Source organism: Piliocolobus tephrosceles, chromosome 9, assembly GCF_002776525.5.
Source record: "Piliocolobus tephrosceles isolate RC106 chromosome 9, ASM277652v3, whole genome shotgun sequence".
NCBI classification, from domain to species: Eukaryota; Metazoa; Chordata; class Mammalia; order Primates; family Cercopithecidae; genus Piliocolobus; species Piliocolobus tephrosceles.
In genome coordinates, this window is record NC_045442.1 from 666,198 (window position 1) to 684,697 (window position 18,500).

The 18,500-nt window shown below is 63.0% G+C and overlaps 2 protein-coding genes across 11 annotated transcripts in view; both read left to right on the top strand.

The window, feature by feature from the left end:
• TUBGCP2 (tubulin gamma complex associated protein 2) overlaps window positions 1-2,646 on the top strand; it is a 28,974-nt gene extending 26,328 nt beyond the window's left edge. For 7 of the 8 annotated variants that reach the window (XM_023185802.1, XM_023185808.2, XM_023185805.2 and 4 more), the window contains 2 exons: window positions 277-440; window positions 1,385-1,658. In XM_023185802.1, coding sequence (XP_023041570.1) covers window positions 277-440; window positions 1,385-1,520 — 300 coding nt within the window. In that variant the 3' untranslated portion in view covers window positions 1,521-1,658. Of the gene's footprint in view, window positions 1-276; window positions 441-1,384 lie in introns of all 8 variants that reach the window. The other variant, XM_023185809.2, reaches the window with a different exon arrangement.
• A 1,552-nt stretch (window positions 2,647-4,198) lies between these two features.
• Window positions 4,199-18,015, top strand: ADAM8 (ADAM metallopeptidase domain 8). 3 transcript variants are annotated; one of them, XM_023185813.2, is made up of 23 exons: window positions 4,199-4,516; window positions 5,631-5,734; window positions 6,860-6,936; window positions 7,063-7,141; window positions 7,254-7,330; window positions 7,653-7,842; window positions 8,077-8,139; window positions 8,229-8,297; window positions 8,509-8,678; window positions 8,798-8,879; window positions 9,118-9,266; window positions 9,365-9,542; window positions 9,778-9,867; window positions 9,997-10,186; window positions 10,262-10,331; window positions 10,580-10,733; window positions 11,108-11,185; window positions 11,544-11,628; window positions 12,209-12,320; window positions 12,960-13,149; window positions 13,635-13,700; window positions 16,647-16,724; window positions 17,189-18,015. In XM_023185813.2, exons 1-23 carry the CDS (start codon window positions 4,471-4,473, stop codon window positions 17,264-17,266), a joined length of 2,475 nt encoding a protein of 824 aa, XP_023041581.1. In that variant the 5' UTR covers window positions 4,199-4,470; the 3' UTR covers window positions 17,267-18,015. The 3 variants fall into 3 exon arrangements, with proteins under 3 accessions (XP_023041581.1, XP_023041583.1, XP_023041580.1); XM_023185812.2 differs by lacking the exons at window positions 4,199-4,516; window positions 5,631-5,734 and adding an exon at window positions 5,766-6,418 and having other exon boundaries at window positions 7,063-7,137; XM_023185815.3 differs by lacking the exons at window positions 12,209-12,320; window positions 17,189-18,015 and having other exon boundaries at window positions 4,220-4,516; window positions 13,012-13,149; window positions 16,647-16,723.
• Window positions 18,016-18,500: the final 485 nt, after the last annotated feature.

Below are 18,500 nucleotides of genomic sequence, written 5' to 3' on the forward strand. Positions count from 1 at the left end.
TGACCCCAAAGGAGAGCTTGAGTCACAGCCTTGTGTGGTCTGATCCTTGACCACCTCATCCCGCGAGGCCTGGAGTGTTTCTCTTGAGTGCCGGGTTTTCAGGAACGTTTTTTGATCTCCTTTTTACCTTGAATCCCCTGAAAACATTGTGGAAGCCATGTTTTCTATTTAAGAAAAGAGGAAGGGAAAGGACATCGGCCTGCTGGGAACAGCGTGGAGCCAGGAAGGCCCACGGTGGGGGTGGGCATGGCTCACGTGCCCCGATTTTCTTTCTAGCACCTGGCCGAGCACGCAGACGCTGCGCAGCTGGTGTCCGGCTTCGAGGCCACCATCAACAAGTTTGACAAGAACTTCTCAGCCCATCTGCTGGACCTCCTGGCTCGGCTGAGCATCTACAGCACCAGTGACTGTGAGCACGGCATGGCCAGTGTCATCTCCAGGTGGGTGGGCGCCTGCCCCGGCCCAGCGCCTGCCCCGGCCCAGCCCAGCGCCTGCCCCAGCCCAGAGCCTGCTCCAGTCCAGCGCCTGCCTCGGCCCAGCGCCTCCCCAACCCCAACACTTGCCCCAGCCCAGCGCCTGCCCCAGCTCAGCACATGCCCCTGCATCCAGGCTCCATCTCCCCTGCACCCTCCCCTGGTCCACCTGGTGTAGCCTCCTTCAGAAGGTGGGGCAGGTCTGTGTCCTGGTGCTAGTGCTGGTCATGTGCCACTCCCTGAAGTCAGACTAGCCCGGCTCCCTGGGGTGTGACATTCTGTGCAGCTGGGCTGCCCCGTTGGCACCCTGCAGCTGTGTGTGTCCTGTGGGGCTGGTCAGGCCTGGGTCAGCTTCCCTCATGCTTCACTGAACACCTAGCCTGGGGAAAGGGGCCCAGCCTTCGGGGGCAGGGAGGGGAAAGGTGGCCAAGCTGCCAGCCCGGAAGAGGTGCTGACCGGGAGTTGGAGGGTGCTATCCTTGGGGGTGCTGTCCTTGGGTGGGGGCTCTCCTTGGGAAAGTGCCTATTTGTGCTTTTGGACCACACTGTGCCCTGTGCTCCCAACAAACGTCCTGATTTCCTGAGCAGGGGTTTCTGAGGCCACCCTGCCTTGAGAACTGCTGCTTGGTTCTCCAAGCCCCTGACACCTCAGGCCCCATTGCCAGGCCCTGCTGAGGTGACGGGAGCCCCAACTTTCTGGGGCCAGGAGAGAAGAAACCTGTGTTTGTGCCTTTGACCAGGACTACACAGGACTGAAGACCTTTCTGTGGAAACATTAGGTGCCTCACCCTCACCCCTGCAGGGCCTCCTATGGTCTCTGTAGCCGAACACTTCCCCGTGGTAGGAGCAGGGCTGCCCAGCATGTACCCGCAGAAGGGGTGTGCGCCCCAGCTCCACTGTCCTTCCTCACAGGCTTGACTTCAACGGCTTCTACACGGAGCGCTTGGAGCGCCTGTCTGCAGAGAGGAGCCAGAAGGCTGCCCCCCAAGTGGCTGTCCCGCGAGGGCCCCCGGCTCCTGCACCCAGGGTCGCAGTCACCGCACAGTGAGCCTTGGCTGCGCCAGGAAGGAAGGGTGTGGGGTCAGCAGCGACTGGTGCAAATGGGTCCAGAATTTTCAAATCAGAATGCTCTGTGTTCTCTGTCTTTGCAGTTTAAATGTAAAGCAGGAATGATGGACTTACCTCATTTTGTTTCTCAAGGCGTTGGGTTTCATTTCATAGTAGCTGCCCAGACAGGGTGGGTGTCCCCCTGGATTTGCTAGTCTGTTTGCTTTTTAAAATTACACTATCACCTTTTTGGGTGTTTTTGGTCTCAAAGTGGAAATACATGGTGTTTAAGCAAGAAGCAAGCAAAGATGCATGTGGGGTGAGATCCAGGCCTGGTGTCCACATCCTTCCAGGAGAGCTGGGGCCGGGCTCCCTGAGGTCGGTCGGAACTGGGAAGAGCCTCTGGAAATGGCCAGGGAATCCCCGAAACCCACCAGGCGTTGGGTTTGCTTCAGCCCCAGAGGCAGCCCCGTTCCTTCTGCTGAGGACTCACCCACCTCCACGCCTCTCCTCCTGCTGCTGCTCCAACTGGTCTGGGGCAGGAGGCCACAGACAGGGCCCTCAGGCACCTGGGAGCCCACACCTCCCCCTCCATGGGACGTACCCACTGAAGAGTGGCCACGGGGCAGGCTCTGCTGCTGGCTGGCACCCCTGCCCCACCCTATCCGGTGCCGCCTTGTCACGTAGAAGTTACTCAGCAGATTGACACCCTACCCAGTCCCCCTCAGGCAATCGTCTGCCCTCTGTCTTCCCACCTTCTCCAGGGCTACAGTGGGCAGCACAGCCATCCCCGGCTGGCTGCCCTGGCCAGGTTGGTCTGCTCTGGCTACATTCTGGCCAAGCTGCCCCTTCCTGCCGACCTGCATGTGTATTGTCACCATTCAGCTCTCAGCACCTCGGCCCCCTTGGGCAGCGAGGAAGGGCCCTGGAGGCGAGGTTGGGAGGAACCATAGCTAGAACAGTTTCCTGTGGGGAACAAGGGTGTGGGCAGCTCTTGCCCGGGGCGGCCTCACTGAGAACACCACAGAGCGGGGGTGTGGGGGTGTCCAACTCTCTAGCCACAAACTGCTTCCTCTTGTCTGCAGCCTGTGCAGGTCTGGCCTGTGAGTAAACACATTTATCAGCAACCCGAGTTGTCACAGTCTTAGTGTTGGGCAAATGCTGGGCCCGTGAGCAGAGGATCCTGCTAGCTTTCCTGCCTGGCCGCAAGGCCCAGAAACCCCTGTTCTTGTCTCCTGGGCTCTGGGAAACCCTGGGCCTTGAGAAGTGGGGTTTGCAGGTGGTGAGAGGAGGGAAACCTCCAGGGCTGTGGAGTTCAGGCTCCCAGACCCCCCAGCGCCTGCTGGAGATGAGTGAGGTATGTTCGTGGGATTGGGTGGGACGTCCTCCGCGTGGGAGGAGCCCATTCTGGCCCGAGCTGTGTTTTTAAGAATAAATCCCTGGGAGCTCAGCATCGGCAGGGGCCTTGCTGTGCCTCTGACGTGACCAGCGTGCCGCCTTTGCACTTTTGCTGTTGAGTGGCTTGCACCATGGGGTCAAGGAAGGGAAGTGTGATTGCCGGCTGGGCATTGTTCTATAATACAGGGTCGCCTGCATGAGCTCAGGCACAGGCCAGCATCCCCAGCCCTACCTGGGAGCCTCATGACATTCTCGGCAGCCTGGGGGGCCTCGTCTTGTGCCACACAGGCAAGCAGACACACCCCCAGTCAGAAGTCACCTGCAGCCCAGTGCCAGTCGCTGCTTTCTTGCTTTTCATGCCATTCACACTGGGGTAAGAATGGCTTTGAGACAAAATGTGACAGCATCACTCAGGCCAGCTTAGATCCTCAGGGTTTCCTGTCTTCTCAGGATAACGTCCAAGGCCCCGGCCTCTTGCCACTGCCCCTTGACCTCTGTCCTCTGCCCTAGGCCCGTGCAGGTCCCTGACTCGCCCTGCCCCGGGGCCCTCTCTCCAGGCAGGACTCCCTCCCAGCCCCTTGCTGGCCCTGCCCTGCCTCTCCCCAGGGAGGCCCTGAGGCTCTCCCCCAATATGATCGGTCAAGCAGCGCCCCGTGTGGTCGGCCGAGCTGCCATTCCTGCCACTACCACTGTTCCCACCCAAGGAGGGAGGCCTGGCTGTGAAAGTCCCAGGGAGGGGTCCGGGGTGGACTGTGTGGGGAGCCATGGTGTCAGCCTGAACCTGCACTCAGCCTGAAGCTGAGCCCACCATGGGGAATGTGGCTACCAAGGGCAAGCATGCTTGGCCGCAGGCCTGAAGCGGGATCCAGACCACGGTGGGCTGCTGCGGGCTTTGGTCCATGTGGCCAGCACCAGCTGCTGGCTGGGGATCTTAGGCTGGGGACGGCCCCTGCACCTGACATCACCTGGGCTGGGACCCCCACCTGGGGCTCCCCTTCTGCACTTGGACACCTGGGGGCCCATCGGGTCCACGCCTATCCCACTCCAGCCCGTGCCTGTCCCACTCCAGTGAGGCCTCAGCCTGGTGGAGGGCGTGCAGGCTTGCGGGGAGCAGAGCTTGCCACAGGGCTGACCCTATGCACACAAAGCCATGAGCCTGGGGCTTTCTGCTCCCCAGGAAGTCAGAGCCCCCCTCTCCTGAAACCGCCAGGCGGCCCTCACAGGTCCCTTCCCCTCCAGGAACAGTCTGGCACCACCTCCTTCCAGCCCCCGGGTCCGCCTCTCAGGCCGCCTCTCGGGGTGCTGGCCGAACTTGGGACAGGCTGTGCCTCAGTTTCTTCACCTGTGCAAGGGAGGTTGTTGGATTGTTGGGGGAGGGGGAAGCGGACCCCGCCCCCAGGTGCCGCCCGCCCCGCCCCTCCCGCCGGCCGAGGGGCCCATTGGCTGCGGGGCGCCGGGGCGGGGCGCGCGGAAAGGAGCCTCGGGCCAGGAGCGCAGGAACCAGACCGTGTCCCGCGGGGCTCTCACCTCCGCCTCCGCGCCCCGACCCGGCCATGCGCGACCTCGGGCTCTGGCTGCTGTGCGCGATGGCGCTGCCTGGTGAGTGGTTCCAGGAAGCCGTCCCAGGCGCGGCGCGGGGCAGGGTGGTTCTTCCCGCAGGAGGCGACGCGGGCCCCGAACCCCTGGCCTGCTCGCACCAGGCACCCTGGCCCCGCTTCAGGCTGGTTCCTGGGAGGCAGGCGTCGGCTGCACAATGGTCTCTGGGTGGATACACCTGGGCCGGGGAGGTCGGAGAGGTCGGAGGTGAACCTCCTTCAAAGGTGAAGTGTGAGAGGGAAGTCCCGCCTCTGAGCTTGTCAGTGGGGTCGCGGCCAGGCCACGCAGGACGGCTTCACCTGCTGCGGGAGGCGCCCTGGGTTCCTGGGATTCGCCTGTGGCGCTACCCACCCCCACTATTTGGCCAGGGAGGGAAGGGAGGGCAGAGGAGCTGGGGCCTGGAGTGCAAGGGTGTGGGCCTGAGGGGACCCATCTCCTGCCTGGGGGAGGACACGGGGCTGCTGACCCTGGATCCCGCCCCTGCTTCTGGAGTGACTTGGGCTGGGGTGTGTGAGGGAGCTTCAGGCTGGAGACCGGGATGCTTTTCCGCCAGTTTCCTGGGCAGATGGGGGCCGGCTGCTCCCCTGCCGCCTCTCCAGGTTGGAGATGCAGTCATGGAGACACGCCCGTTATTGTTTTTAACGGGAGAAAAGGGTCCTGGGGTTGGTGGTCTCCAAAACTCTGCCCATTGCATGCTGGGTCCCTGCCCTCTGCTCTTGGAAACCAGGGAGTTTCCAGTACTTGGGAGGTGAACAGCCTCCGGGAGGCCCTTCCTGCTCCCCAGTTAGATGAATAGAGGAGGAGATGGAAACGGTCGGCCGCCGGGGTCCTCCTCCCATCGGAGACAGCCTGGAGGCCTGTGGAGTCGCTGGCACCCGCAGGGTCTCTGAGCACTGTGTGTGGGTGCTGCAGGACACAGGCCCACCGGCCCTGCCTGGGGGACTCCTGGGGTCTTTTAGGCACAGAACCCTCACTTGAGTCTTTGTTTCTGAGCTATCTGGCGATTTCCCCAGGGGAGGGTCCAGACCAGGAAGGGGCAGAATCTGAGGGCCCAGGACTCTGGGAAGGAAACCCCTTTCCCCCCGGCTCGCTTGCCTGCTAACACTCCCTCCCACAGCGATCGCCCCCAGCCGGCCCTGGGCCCGCGTGGAGCGGTATGAGGTGGTGCTGCCGCGGCGTCTGCCAGGACCCCGAGTCCGCCGAGCTCTGCCCTCCCACGTGGTGAGTCTAAGCTGGTCTGGGGGGTCCTGACTGGCCCCTGAGCCCGTTTCTATGAAAGGAGCTGTAGCCTATGGGAAGTGGTGAGAGACCAGGTGGACATCTGGGGCTGTCCTGTTCAGCTCCAGTTGCCTGGGGCCCATCTCCGTTCCTCCCACCAGCGCTGCTTGGGGGCTCAGGGCCTCATGGTTCCTTCAGGAATTCTGCGCCCCCAGAAGGGAGCAGGGGTAGGTTGTGCTGGCCCCAGGCCCCCCCCCCAGTTTCACTTGGCAAGGCTGATAAGCCAAATTCCTCTTTGAGAAGTGACGCTGGCTCACCGCAGAGTTGACACACCTTCCTGTGTGTGTGTGGGACCTGGCAGGGGTTCCCCAGGGCTAGGAACTGAGAGTGGCCCCCTCCCCCACCGGGGCTGCCCAAGGGTGATTCCTGAAACCTGAGTGGATGGGTGTGCACACATGTACACTGCACGCATGCGTGTGCATGTTTCCAGGCAGGGCGGCTCTGGCACCAGCCCTGTCCTTACTTCAGCATCCAGGGAACCTACTACCGACCTGCCCACTGCTCTGGGCTCTCCTCCAGCCGGGGGCACAGCTAAGGCTGTCCCGGGGCTCAGCAGGCCGCGTCCCAGCCTGCATATGGGGGTTGAAGACGCAGTAGTTGAGGAGGAGGCTCTGCAGGCACCACCAGGTCTGGCAGCTGCTGGGAGGGACGGGGCCTGGAGGCAGACAGCTGCCGCTGGAGGGGCCTGTGTGTGCTATCCCCACCTCCCAACTCCTTTGCTGCCTGGCTGAGGCTGTGTCTCCCCCACCTTGTGCTTTCTTGGGGAAGGGTCATTGTTACCCATGTGTGGTCAGATGGGAAAACTGAGGCCTGGGAGGACCGAGGAGCACTGTGTCCTTCGTATCCACCCAAGTGCTCGGCTCTGCCGGTCCCCTCCAGCACAGCCCACCCCCACCCCCCACCTTCCACCCTCTACCCTGCCTGAGGCTATGGACCCTCAAGGACGGAGCCTTGGCCTGGGGCTGGAGGCCAGCACCACTTCCCCACCAGCTGAGCTCTGGCCCCCAGGATTGAGGTGGGCGCAGCCCGGGCAGGCTGCTCACCCGGGACCCTTCCCTCCTCGCTCAGGGCCTGTACCCAGAGAGGGTGAGCTATGTCCTTGGGGCCACAGGGCACAACTTCACTCTGCACCTTCGGAAGAACAGGTGAGTGGGTCTCAGGTCACCCCCCTGCCTGGGCCTGGCTCCAGCACACTGGTGTCCTCGGCGTCCAGCCTCTGGGCCAGCCTCTGTACCAAGGGGGCTGAGGCAGCCACAGCACTTCTTTTTCAGGGACCTGCTGGGCTCCGGCTACACGGAGACCTACACAGCTGCCAATGGGTCCGAGGTGACGGAGCAGCCGCGCAGGCAGGTGTGGGTCGGTCGAAGCAGCTGGGCAGGCAGAGATGGGTTGGGCGGCCCTCCCCGAGCCTGTGGGGCCGTGGGGGCACAGCCTGTGGACCCCTCTCCTGCTTCCCCTGCAGGACCACTGCTTCTACCAGGGCCATGTGGAGGGGCACCCGGACTCAGCCGCCAGCCTCAGCACCTGTGCCGGCCTCAGGTGGGTGCAGCGGACGAACACCAGGGTTCCCGCAGGTGGAGAGGAAGGCCTAAGCCTGGGGCGGGGGGTGGGGAAGGGAGGCGGGGAGGGTGCCTCCTTCCCGCACTCAGGCCTTTGCTGTCGCACAGAGGGGTCTGCTCAGGGTACCCTGCCAAGCCCAAGAGGCTCACCCTCCTGTACCCTGGGGCCTGAAGTCACCTGTCGGGGGCTACGGGTGGCAGGGTAGGGGGAACCATGGGCAACAAACTAGAGGCTCTGGTCCTTCCGGGCAGGACCAGGCCACTCTGAAGCCCGCGGCACACCCGGCTCCCGCTCCCCTCAGGGGTTTCTTCCAGGTGGGCTCAGACCTGCGCCTGATCGAGCCCCTGGATGAAGGTGGAGAGGGTGGGCGGCACGCCGTGTACCAGGCCGAGCACCTCCTGCAGACAGCTGGGACCTGCGGGGTCAGTGACGACAGCCTGGGCAGCCTCTTGGGGCCCCGGACGGCAGCCGTCTTCAGGCCTCAGCCCGGGGTGAGCACCCTTGTCTCCCGTGTTTGGCTGGTCCTGCCAGCGTCCGCTTGCCTGACCTGTGAGTCTCCCTGGCTCCCCATGTACTGGGTGCTGCCCATTGTCTGCAGCCTGGAGCAGGCCTGGCCACACTCCCCCAGCACTGGGCAGGGGCTGGACAGTGGCCCCGGGTCCCTGAGGGAGGGTCCAGGCCCCGGGGCTGGGAAGGCTGACTGTCTTCTTGTGGCTGTTCCCAAGGGCTCTCTGCCGTCCCGAGAGACGCGCTATGTGGAGCTCTATGTGGTCGCGGACAATGCAGAGGTGCGCTGGGGGCAGGGAAGGTGGGAGAGCGGCCGGCGGAGGGGGGATGGGGGTGTGTGGGCTCCAGCCTGAGGGTCTCGTGTCCCCAGTTCCAGATTTTGGGGAGTGAAGCAGCGGTGCGCCGTCGGGTGCTGGAGGTGGTGAACCACGTGGACAAGGTGGGCAGCAGTCCTGGCTGCAGAGGTGCTGGAGCCCCTGGCGGGAGGTGGGGGAGCGTTGCCACGGGATTCGTTCCACCTGCTCTGCCTCTGCCCCGCACCTGTGCCTGGCCCCACCTCGCAGCGGGACAGGTGCAGCCTCCGCCACCCACCCTCCCTGCTGCACCTCCCGCCACCCTGCCTGACCCCCAGGACTCCCCCGTCTCTCCAGCTGTATCAGAAACTCAACTTCCGTGTGGTCCTGGTGGGCCTGGAGATTTGGAATCGTCAGGACAAGTTCCACGTCAGCCCCCACCCCAATGTCACACTGGAGAACCTCCTGGCCTGGCAGGCACGGCGGCTGACACAGCGGCACCTGCAGGACAACGTGCAGCTCATCACGTGAGTTGGCGGAGTGGGCAGGGTGGGGAGGGCTGGGGAGGGAGGGTGGACAGGGTTGGGGTGGGAGGGGAGTGGGGAGGGAGCCATATCCAGGGCATCTGTGCCACTCCCACTTCCAGGGGCGTCGACTTCACTGGGACCACCGTGGGGCTTGCCAGGGTGTCTGCCATGTGCTCCCACGGCTCAGGGGCTGTGAACCAGGTGAGGGGGCTCTTGCCCGGGTTTGCCAGGCCAAGGTCAGAGCTGGCTAGGGGAGGGGAAGCCTCGGTTCGGGTCTCTGGAGCAGGCCACTTTCCCTCAGGCCAGGTTTAATGCCTGATTTTATGTTTTAAGGTGGTGCTGGCGGGAAGCTGTGCCAAGTCCTGGGCCCTGGTGGGGTGAGGGTGGCAGGTGTGGGGAGTTGGCCACATGGTTCCTGAGAGCACAGACCCGCCCGCAGGACCACAGCAAGAACCCCGTGGGCGTGGCCTGCACCATGGCCCACGAGATGGGCCACAACCTGGGCATGGACCACGACGAGAACGTCCAGGGCTGCCGCTGCCGGGAACGCTCCGAGGCCGGCCGCTGCATCATGGCGGGCAGCATTGGGTGAGGCGGCCGGGCCCTGCGGAGCCAGGGTATGCTGGAGGTGCAAGGTGGGTGGGGAAGGGGCCAGGCCGCCTCCCTGACGGGGCGCTCCCCACCAGCTCCACGTTCCCCAGGATGTTCAGTGACTGCAGCCAGGCCTACCTGGAGGGCTTCTTGGAGCAGCCACAGTCAGCCTGCCTCACCAACGCCCCTGACCTCAGCCACCTGGTGGGCGGCCCTGTGTGTGGGAACCTGTTTGTAGAACGTGGGGAACAGTGCGACTGCGGCCCCCCCGAGGTGCGTCCACACCCTGCACCTGCTCCCGTCAGCATGGGGTGCCACGACTTCTGTCCCTTCAGGTCAGGGCCACCACTGCACAAACATGTGGAACTTGGGGCTCCATTGGTGTCCAAAGTGGTCACAGGGAGGGAGTGGCTGCAGGGCACCCCAGTGGTCAGGGGAGGCGGCGGGTCCACCCTGGAGCCTGTCCTGGCCCCAGTGCAGCCTGCCAAGGCCTTTGCCGTCGCCCCAGGACTGCCAGAACCGCTGCTGCAACTCCACCACCTGCCAGCTGGCTGAGGGGGCCCAGTGTGCACACGGTACCTGCTGCCAGGAGTGCAGGGTGAGTGCAGCCTCCCACCAGGGACCCCCAGAGCCCATGGCTGGCAGGTGGGAAGGGACCCTGGAGTGCCAGGGACCAGGCAGCTTGCATGGGCCTGTCCCCGTGGTGAGCTGTTCTCTGCTGGGCCAGGTGAAGCCAGCTGGTGAGCCGTGCCGTCCCAAGAAGGACACATGTGACCTCGAGGAGTTCTGTGACGGCCGGCACCCTGAGTGCCCAGAAGACGCCTTCCAGGAGAACGGCACGCCCTGCTTCGGGGGCTACTGCTACAACGGGACCTGCCCCACACTGGCCCAGCAGTGCCAGGCCTTCTGGGGGCCAGGTGAAGTAGGCACAGAGCTGACCTGGCAGGGTGGCTACAGGCTTTGCCAGGGCTAACCCACTCCTGGTCCCGCAGGTGGGCGGGCTGCTGAGGAGTCCTGCTTCTCTTATGACATCCTACCAGGCTGCCAGACCAGCCGGTATAGGTGAGCTTCTGAGACCAGATTCCCCTGGGCCCAGGACATGTGGTGTTCCCACAGTAGGGTCAGCACCAGAAGGTCCTCCACAAAGGAGTCCTGTTCCCATGAGGGTCTGCCCTGGGCCCGTGGACCCAGGCTCAGGCACACTGTGTTGTGGGAGGGAGGTGGGTCACTGTGGCCCCAGCCTGCTGTGATTCCTGGGCCCCCCAGCATGGGCCTGGGCAAGCTGGCCCACGACCTGCCTCCGTCCACAGGGCTGACATGTGTGGCGTTCTGCAGTGCAAGGGCGGACAGCGTCCCCCGGGGCGCACCAGCTGCATCCTGAACCATGTGTGCCACGCGCTCACCACAGAGGATGGCACTGCCTATGAGCTAGTGCCCGAGGGCACCCGGTGTGGACCAGAGAAGGTAAGTCCCTGGCTCAGAGGCCGCGCACCCCCCAGGCATCCCGGGCATGTACCCCACCTGCAGATGTGTTTCTGGCTTGGCAGCTGCTTGAGGCTGTGGGAACAGAGTTCTCTCCACGCTTCTAGTAGAGACTGAAATGTGCTGGGGGATGGGGAGAGACATGCTTCCCAGCTCATCTGACGGCCATCGCCGGCTGCCACGTGCCCCAGGAGGGCCATTTCCTAGGGGCTCTAGGGGTAGGCAGCCGGCGATGGGCTGAAGCACAGCCACCCTGGATGTGGTGACCACAGCCCCCCCGCCAGCTTACCCCGCGGTTTCAAGGGACACTGGCGGGGGTCCAGAGCGGACGCCTGAGAGACGCCTCCTACCCCCAGGTTTGCTGGAAAGGACGTTGCCAGGACTTACACGTTTACAGATCCAGAAACTGCTCTGCCCAGTGCCACAACCACGGGGTATGTGTGGTCTCTCAGGACAGTGCCCCTTCACAGAGGCCGCCACTCTGAGGGAGCCAGTGCTGGGGGCAGCTCTGGACACGGGAGCCTGAGGCTGGGGGAGCCCAGCGTGTCCTATCCATGGGGGTCTCAGTGGAGCCCATCTCAGGGCTGAGGCCTGGCCTGGGTGGCCTCCGTGGATGGAACCTGCGTGGTCACCGGGCAGTGGGCAGGGGCTACTTGGAGAGGTCTCGCTGTTGGCGCACCCAGGGGGCCCTCAGGGGTGAGGCTGGCCCGGGGCCCTCGTGCTGGAGGCGCAGCCCCCATGGCCCCTTGGGGTCCACGCCGGGATTGGCGCTGAGCCCAGCCGTCCCCACAGGTGTGCAACCACAAGCAGGAGTGCCACTGCCACGCGGGCTGGGCCCCGCCCTACTGCGCGAAGCTGCTGACTGAGGTGCACGCAGGTAGGCTTCCTTGGCCAGCATGGGTAGGGCTGGGGTCCAAGCTCAGAGGGCCCGAATGGAGCCCAGGCAGAAGCCGCGGGCCCGGGAAGTTGGTGGCGTTCACAGTGCCAGTTTGCTACCACAGACATCGACGCACAGGTATAGGCAGAGCCTGTCTGCCCCCAGGCCGATGTGAGGGGGGAGAGCCCTGTCCCAGAGTGGGGGAAGTGGCCGAGGGCAGGGCACAGTGGTGAGCTGAGGCTCCAGTGTCCTCAGCCTGTGTCTTCCAGCCCCTCCTCAGCCCGTGGCCGAGACCGCCCAGCATTTCCTCCCTGGCGGCCACTGAGCATGTGGCTATCCAGAGCATCAGGCCTCGAAGGCACAGCTGTGCCCACAGCACTGTGGCCCAGGGCCACCCTGCCAAGCTCTCCAACCCATCACTGGAGAGCTGGGAGTCCCAGTGTAAGCTACTGGGTCCTCCCTGAGGGGTCCACAGGGCACGGCCTATGGGTGCTGAGAAAGGCTGTGTCTCTGGGAACCTCCCCGGCCCCTGCCTGAGGTCGTGGCCTGCCTGCCTGAAGTGGGGCCGTGTGTCCCACAGCATCCGGGAGCCTCCCTGTCATCGTGGTGGTGGTTCTGGTGCTCCTGGCAGTTGTGGTCACCCTGGCAGGCATCATCGTCTACCGCAAAGCCCGGAGCCGTATCCTGAGCAGGTGAGGGTGGCGGGGACTGTGACGGAGGGTGGCGGGGGCCGTGACGGAGGGTGGTAAGTGCTTCCCGTGCTCGGCTGCAGGGAAATGTCCCTGCTGCTAGAGGAAGGGCACCCAGCATGGGCCCACGGTGGGCGGCACGGATCCCGGGCTCCTCCATGCCCCGACGTCGTGACGCCCCCCAGCCTAAGCTGAGTTTGAAGGGCCTTCCTGGCTCCACTGGGCCGGTGCTGCTCTGGACTCTGCCATCCCCCGAGGCTAGGGCAGGGGATGGTTTTGGTGGGAGGTTGGGCTTGGAGCAAATCCAGAGAGGCCCGGTGGGGCCCCCACACCCTAGCCCAGTCCCATGAGCACCCCGCCAGTTTCCTGCTGAGCCCCACACAGCAGGAGACCCCCATGGCGCAGGACACACTGGCCCCACAGCCTGCAAGCATCTCCCGCCCACCTGACTGGGGCCCCCAGGACATGGAGGGGTGTCCCTGCACCTTCAGGGTCCACCCCATCTCCTGGGCCTCTCATGGCTGTGACCTCTCACCCTGCAGCCTCTCAGGGGTCGGCTGGAGCTGGGAGGGACAGACTTGGGGTGTGGTGCTGGGGCCCCGTGGCCGGACACTGACCACGTGCCCTGTGCTTCCTCCCCAGGAACGCGACTCCCAAGACCACCACGGGGCTTTCCAACCCCCTGTTTCACCAGGCTGCCAGCCGCGTGCCAGCCAAGCAGGGGGCTCCGGCCCCAACCAGGGGCCCCCAAGAGCTGGTCCCCACCACCCACGCAGGCCAGCCCGCCAGACACCCGGCCTCCTCGGTGGCTCTGAAGAGGCCACCCCCTGCTGTAAGCGCCACCCCTGGCGGGTTCATGAGGCTGAAAGCAGTGTCCAGGCCCCGTCCTGTGACCCCAAGTACAGCCCGAGGCCAGCAGCGCCCTTTCATTCACCTCACACATGGGCTGGCAGTGGCCCCGAGGCCCAGAGCAGCTGCTGTGGTCATCCTGCTGGGAACACTGAGGCTTTGGGAGTGGGTGCTTCCTGTACCTCTTTGAGCCATGACAGAATCTGAGCTTGAACTTAAACTTGGGGCTCGGAGGCCAGGGAAGCTTCCTGGACCCAACAGAGCCCATCTGAGGACAGTGTCGACAGGCAAATGCTCTCCAGCCCGCAGCTCGAGATCACACCGCTGGGGGAGGAATGGGGTGGGGCCGCACAGACCCCTCCAGGACACACGAGAGGCAGGAACCTCGGATCCTGGAGCTGGGGGTGCTGGAGGGGCACGGGGTGGGGTCCCAACTCTGACCCAGGCTCTCGGCCCTATCTCCTCCAGCCTCCGGTCACTGTGTCCAGGCCACCCTTCCCAGTTCCCGTCTATGCCCAGCAGGCACCAAAGCAGGTAAGCTGTGGTGATTGGGCAGCCAAGCCGTCTGAGGGTGTCCAGGCCTTCCTGATGGGATTGGGGTCTGTGCACTGCACCGGGGGCAGGGATCCCCAGGTGGCCCCCGCTGTACACAGAAGGCTGGTTAGCCCAGCCTCATGAGGACGTCAGACTGAAAGGCAGGTCAGCGAGGCCACGGGAAGGCAGGAGCTCAGTCCTGCCCTGCTTTGGGGTGATTTGGGGGTCCTAGGAACTCAGACCTGCTCCGCCCACCAAGCCCCTCCCAGAGCTGAAGCCCTGGCAGAGCAGAGGATGCCCGGGGGCCCTGCAGCACAGACGGGTGGGTAGGGCTCAGGGCAGGGGCATGTTGCCACGCTTCCCTTGGGTCTGGGGACTTTGGGGGTTTTGAAAAGATCTCTCAAAACCTGAATCACTGCAGCCCTGGCATGCTGAGGGTTAACTCCCAGGCCTCCACGTCCCCCCGGGGTTGGGGTCCTGCCCCTGTGCCCTGGCTCCCACCTCTGGGCTAACCTTTGAGCCCCTTTTGGATCCCATGGGGGCAGCTCATTGGCCTCAGCTCTGGGGAACCGCTTTGGCGGCGGGTGAAGGGCCTCGAGCTCCCTTCCTGGGGCCACGGACTCAGCTAGGGCAGCAGAGAGGACCCGGCTTTCTCTCTGGGGCCTGGCACAGGGCCCCAGTGGTGCCATCGAGGCCCACCTGGCATTGCTGGACATTGTGAGCAGCCTCTGTCCTCACAGATGGCAGGACGGTGGCGGGCAGGCTGGGGCTGGGGTAGTGCCTGTGTGAAGAGGCCCCACGGTGCATCTCCGGGGACCCCCTCCACAGAGGTTCGTGGTCAGCCCTAGGATTGGGCTGTGCAGGGAAGACCTGGGGCAGGAGAGCCCTTGCCCTCTGGGTAGAGGCTTTTTTTGGTTAACATTTAATTTTGAACAAATTTTAGACTTATAGAAAAGTTGCAGAAATAGCCTAGAGAATCCTGCATGCCCTGCGCCTGGCCTGCTCCCGGGTCAGCGCCCATGTGACCACAGTGTGTGTGCAAAGCCGAGGTGCCACATCACCCGTGCGACACATTTGGTACCACCCGCTCCCTCTGGGCACCCTTCTCTGGCCACGGGCCCCCCAGGCACTCAGCCCCCGGCCCCTCTGCCTTTCCTCAGCTTGCACTTTGGAAGTGTGGCCAGCAGTGTTTTCAGGGTCCCTCAGCTTCGGTTTGTCCCGTTCTTTCCTTGTGTGGATGAGGGCCGTGTACTGTTGGCAGGGGCAGCATTGGACACATCCTTCCCAGGACACAGCCCAGGCCTGGCCCCACATGCAGCTTCGGTCACGGGTGATGTTGACAGGGTGCCTGGTTGGAGCAGCGTCCACAGATTTTTCCTTAGAAATCCCCCGTCTTCTTTTTATGATTAGCAGATGCCTCGGGGAGATACCTTGAGACTCTTTGAACCTTAAACTTGGACCCACTAGTTTTGGCATCCATTGGTGAACATTGGCTGCAACAGTTGTTCTGTGCAGTTTGTGTAATAGCGGTTTTTTTTTTTTTTTTTAGACGGAGTGTCGCTCTGTCGCCCAGGTTGGAGTGCAGTGGTACAATCTCAGCTCACTGCAAGCTCCGTCTCAGGTTCACGCCATTCTCCTGCCTCAGCCTCGCAATGTAGCTGAGACTACAGGCACCTGCCACCATGCCCAGCTAAATTTTTGTATTTTTTTTTTTTTTTTTTTTAGTAGAGACGGGGTTTCAGTGTATTAGCCAAGATAGTCTTGATCTCCTGACCTCGTCATCTGCCTGCCTTGGCCTCCCAGAGTGCTGGGGTTACAGACATGAGCCACTGTGCCCAGCCCTAATATTGATTTTTCTATTTCTCTCCTTCCTTTTTAACTTTTTATTTGAACTAACTTCAGACTTACACGTGAGTTGCAGAAATAGTCCTAGAAGGGGTCTGGACAGGCAAAATGGGGGCCTGGAGGGGGCAGAGAAATTTCTGGCCAAGGAAGTGATGGTCACCAGGCGTGGCGGGAGATGGGGCAGAGGCTGCAGCAGGAACCAGGCGTGGCGGGAGATGGGGCAGAGGCTGCAGCAGAACTATGCAGGAGAGAAGTCACTCACTCTTCACTGGCCCCAGCCTCCCCTGGCTGCTCAGTGGGGTCCTTTGGAAACTGCTGAAAATTGCAAATGCTCAGCCCACCCAGGCTCCGTGTGACACAGCCAGGAGTGAGCTCCGCAACTCTGTGTGGTGGGCTTCCAGCCTCCCTACCCTGGGAAAGCTGACATGCAAAGAAACACGTGTTTCAGTAGTTAATCATTGGCCTTTGAGCTTCCAAAACCCCACATTCTGGCAATTTAAGAGCTCTTCAGGTCAGGCGCATTGGCTCACGCCTGTAATCCCAGCACTTTGGGAGGCTGGGGCGGCAGGATCACTTGAGCCCAGGAGTTCAAGACCAGCCTGGGCAACATAGAGACCCCATCTCTACAAAAAATAAAAAATTAGCTGGATGTGGTGGCTTGTGCCTGTAGTCCCGGCTACTCAGGAGGCTGAGGCAGGAGGATTGCTTGAACCCAGGAAGAGAGGCTGCAGTAAGCCAAAATCATGCCACTGCACTCCAGCCTGGGTGACAGAGGGAGACCCTGACTCAAAAAAAAAAAAGGAAAAAAGTTCTTCAAGGATAATATGGGGGTTGGGTAGGGGATGTGGAAGGTGTGGCCGGAGCTGGACTGGGCAGATGGGCCCAGGATGGCGTTTTGCCACTGATGGGCTTTATTTTGTGGGCGGCGGCAGCCAGGAGGGATTTTCTGTAGTGAGCTCAGTGGGGGTGGAGCCTGCAGGCCCCTGGGGGGGCAGAGCGAGGCCCGTGGGGAGCTCCGTTCCGGGTCCAGGGAAGGTGCTGTCCAGGTTAGGGCCGGGACTGCCTGGGGCGCCCATGTCAGCTGTGTCTTTTCCCTCCCAGGTCATCAAGCCGACATTCGCGCCCCCAGCACCCCCAGTCAAACCCGGGGCTGGTGCGACCAAGCCTGGTCCAGCTGAGGTGAGGCCCCGGCACACACCAGGCGGAGTCCGCTGTGCGACGGACAGCATGGCCTCCCCCCAGGGCTGCTGGTGGCACTGCTCTGGAGGGGCGGGGCTTTTTCCTCATTATCTGTGGGTGAACTTGGTGACTGTCTGAAAGAAAAGGGAAAGGCATCCGCGGTGGGTGTACTGTGATGTCTGTGCTGCGATCAGGGGGCTTCTCAGCAGACGCTGACCCCAGCCGTCAAGGTGCCTGTGCCTGACTTTCCCCCAGCGACCGCAGGGAAGGACGTCTGTCCCTCTGTGCACCTTATACACTGCGGCTGCCACACTTGCCATCGTGTGGATGGGCCATGTTGTTGGTGGATGAACCAAGAATCCACATTTTAAGAAATGTTAAAGGAAGTAAAATGTAGTTGTACCCTTTATATGCCTTTTATAGCAGGTAGTTTTTCAACACCATTTATCTTTTCCTCCTTCCAGAGTGCTGTTGGCCCAAAGGTTGCCCTGAAGCCCCCCATCCAGAGGAAGCAAGGGGCCAGAGCTCCCACAGCACCCTAGGCGGGGGCACCTGTGCCCGTGTGAAAATTTGGAGAAGTTGCAGCGGAAAAACCATGCCTTCCAGCATTCCAGGGTCCAGCTAGCGCCGCTCAGCTCCGGACCCTGACTTTTCAGGCTCAGCTGCTGTTCTGACCTCAGGAATGCATCCACCTGAGAGGCTTCTGCTGTCCAGGCCCTCAGCCACTCCCTTGTCCCCGCCCTGGCCACGCGTAGCCCCAGCTGTCTGCAGGCTGGGATGAGCTGTGGGTGCATGCGTGTGTGTGAGTGCCTGTGGGTGCATGCGTGTGTGTGAGTCTCCCGGTGGCCACTGGTCTCCCCCTGTGTTCAGGAGGCCGCATACACAGCCCCTTCCGGCCACACCTGCCCCAGCTCCGGGGCCTGCTGAGCGGCTGCCCTGGGTACCCAGTTCCAGGCAGCGCAGATGTGGGGTATCCCCAGAAAGACTCCATCCCAGGACCAGGTTCCCCTGGGTGCTCTTCGAGAGGGTGTCAGTGGACTGCACCCCAAGCTCCCGACTCCAAGTACCCTGATCTTGGGACCTGTTTCCCATGGGATTCAAGAGGGACAGCCCAGCTTTGTGTGTGTTTAAGCTTAGGAAGCGCCTTTAGGAAAGGGGCTGCTTGGGAGAGTCAGCTGTCTTGTCTGGTTTTCTTGAGACCGCAGATGTGTGTTCAGCAGGGCTGAAAGCTTTTATTCTTTAATAATGAGAAATGTATATTTTACTAATAAATTATTGACCGAGTTCTGTAGATGCTTGTTAGATCAGCGGGTAAGGGTGGTGGGTTTCAATTCACCAGATACAAGGGCCGGCGCTTGGTAAAATGTTCTCCCTGGATTTCTCAGGCCCTCCGCAGCGGAACTAAGCAGTCCCCCCCCTACCCGTCCCGCGGGCAGAGGATCCGATCCAGTAACCCGCGCCCTAGGCGACTTCGCTACGATGCACGGAGGAGCCCGCGCTGCCCCCGCCCCGCCCATTCCGTCCCGTCTCCCGGCAACGACCGCGCCCCGCCCATTCCGTCTCGTCTCCCCGCAACGACCGCGCCTCTTCCGGCCGCATCCCCTAGTCCGGGCCGCATCCCCGCACGTCACCCGCCATCCTGGGCTCGCCCCCAGCTGCCTCCGGCCTCCACGCCTGGCTGAACGCGCTCCCGCTCAGCCACCCACGCGCCGCCTGGCCCGGGACCTCAGCGGCGACGGTGGGCGCGCGTCCGCGAAGTCGTGGAGTCCGAGGGGC

Bases quoted from the DNA above. Each gene is read 5' to 3' on its own strand.
- ADAM8 (XM_023185812.2), top strand. From the start codon at position 6,187: ATGTACACTGCACGCATGCGTGTGCATGTTTCCAGGCAGGGCGGCTCT. The intron at 6,937-7,062 runs GTGAGTGGGTCT...CTTCTTTTTCAG, and splicing joins CTGCACCTTCGGAAGAACAG to GGACCTGCTGGGCTCCGGCT. The intron at 7,843-8,076 runs GTGAGCACCCTT...GCTGTTCCCAAG, and splicing joins TCTTCAGGCCTCAGCCCGGG to GGCTCTCTGCCGTCCCGAGA.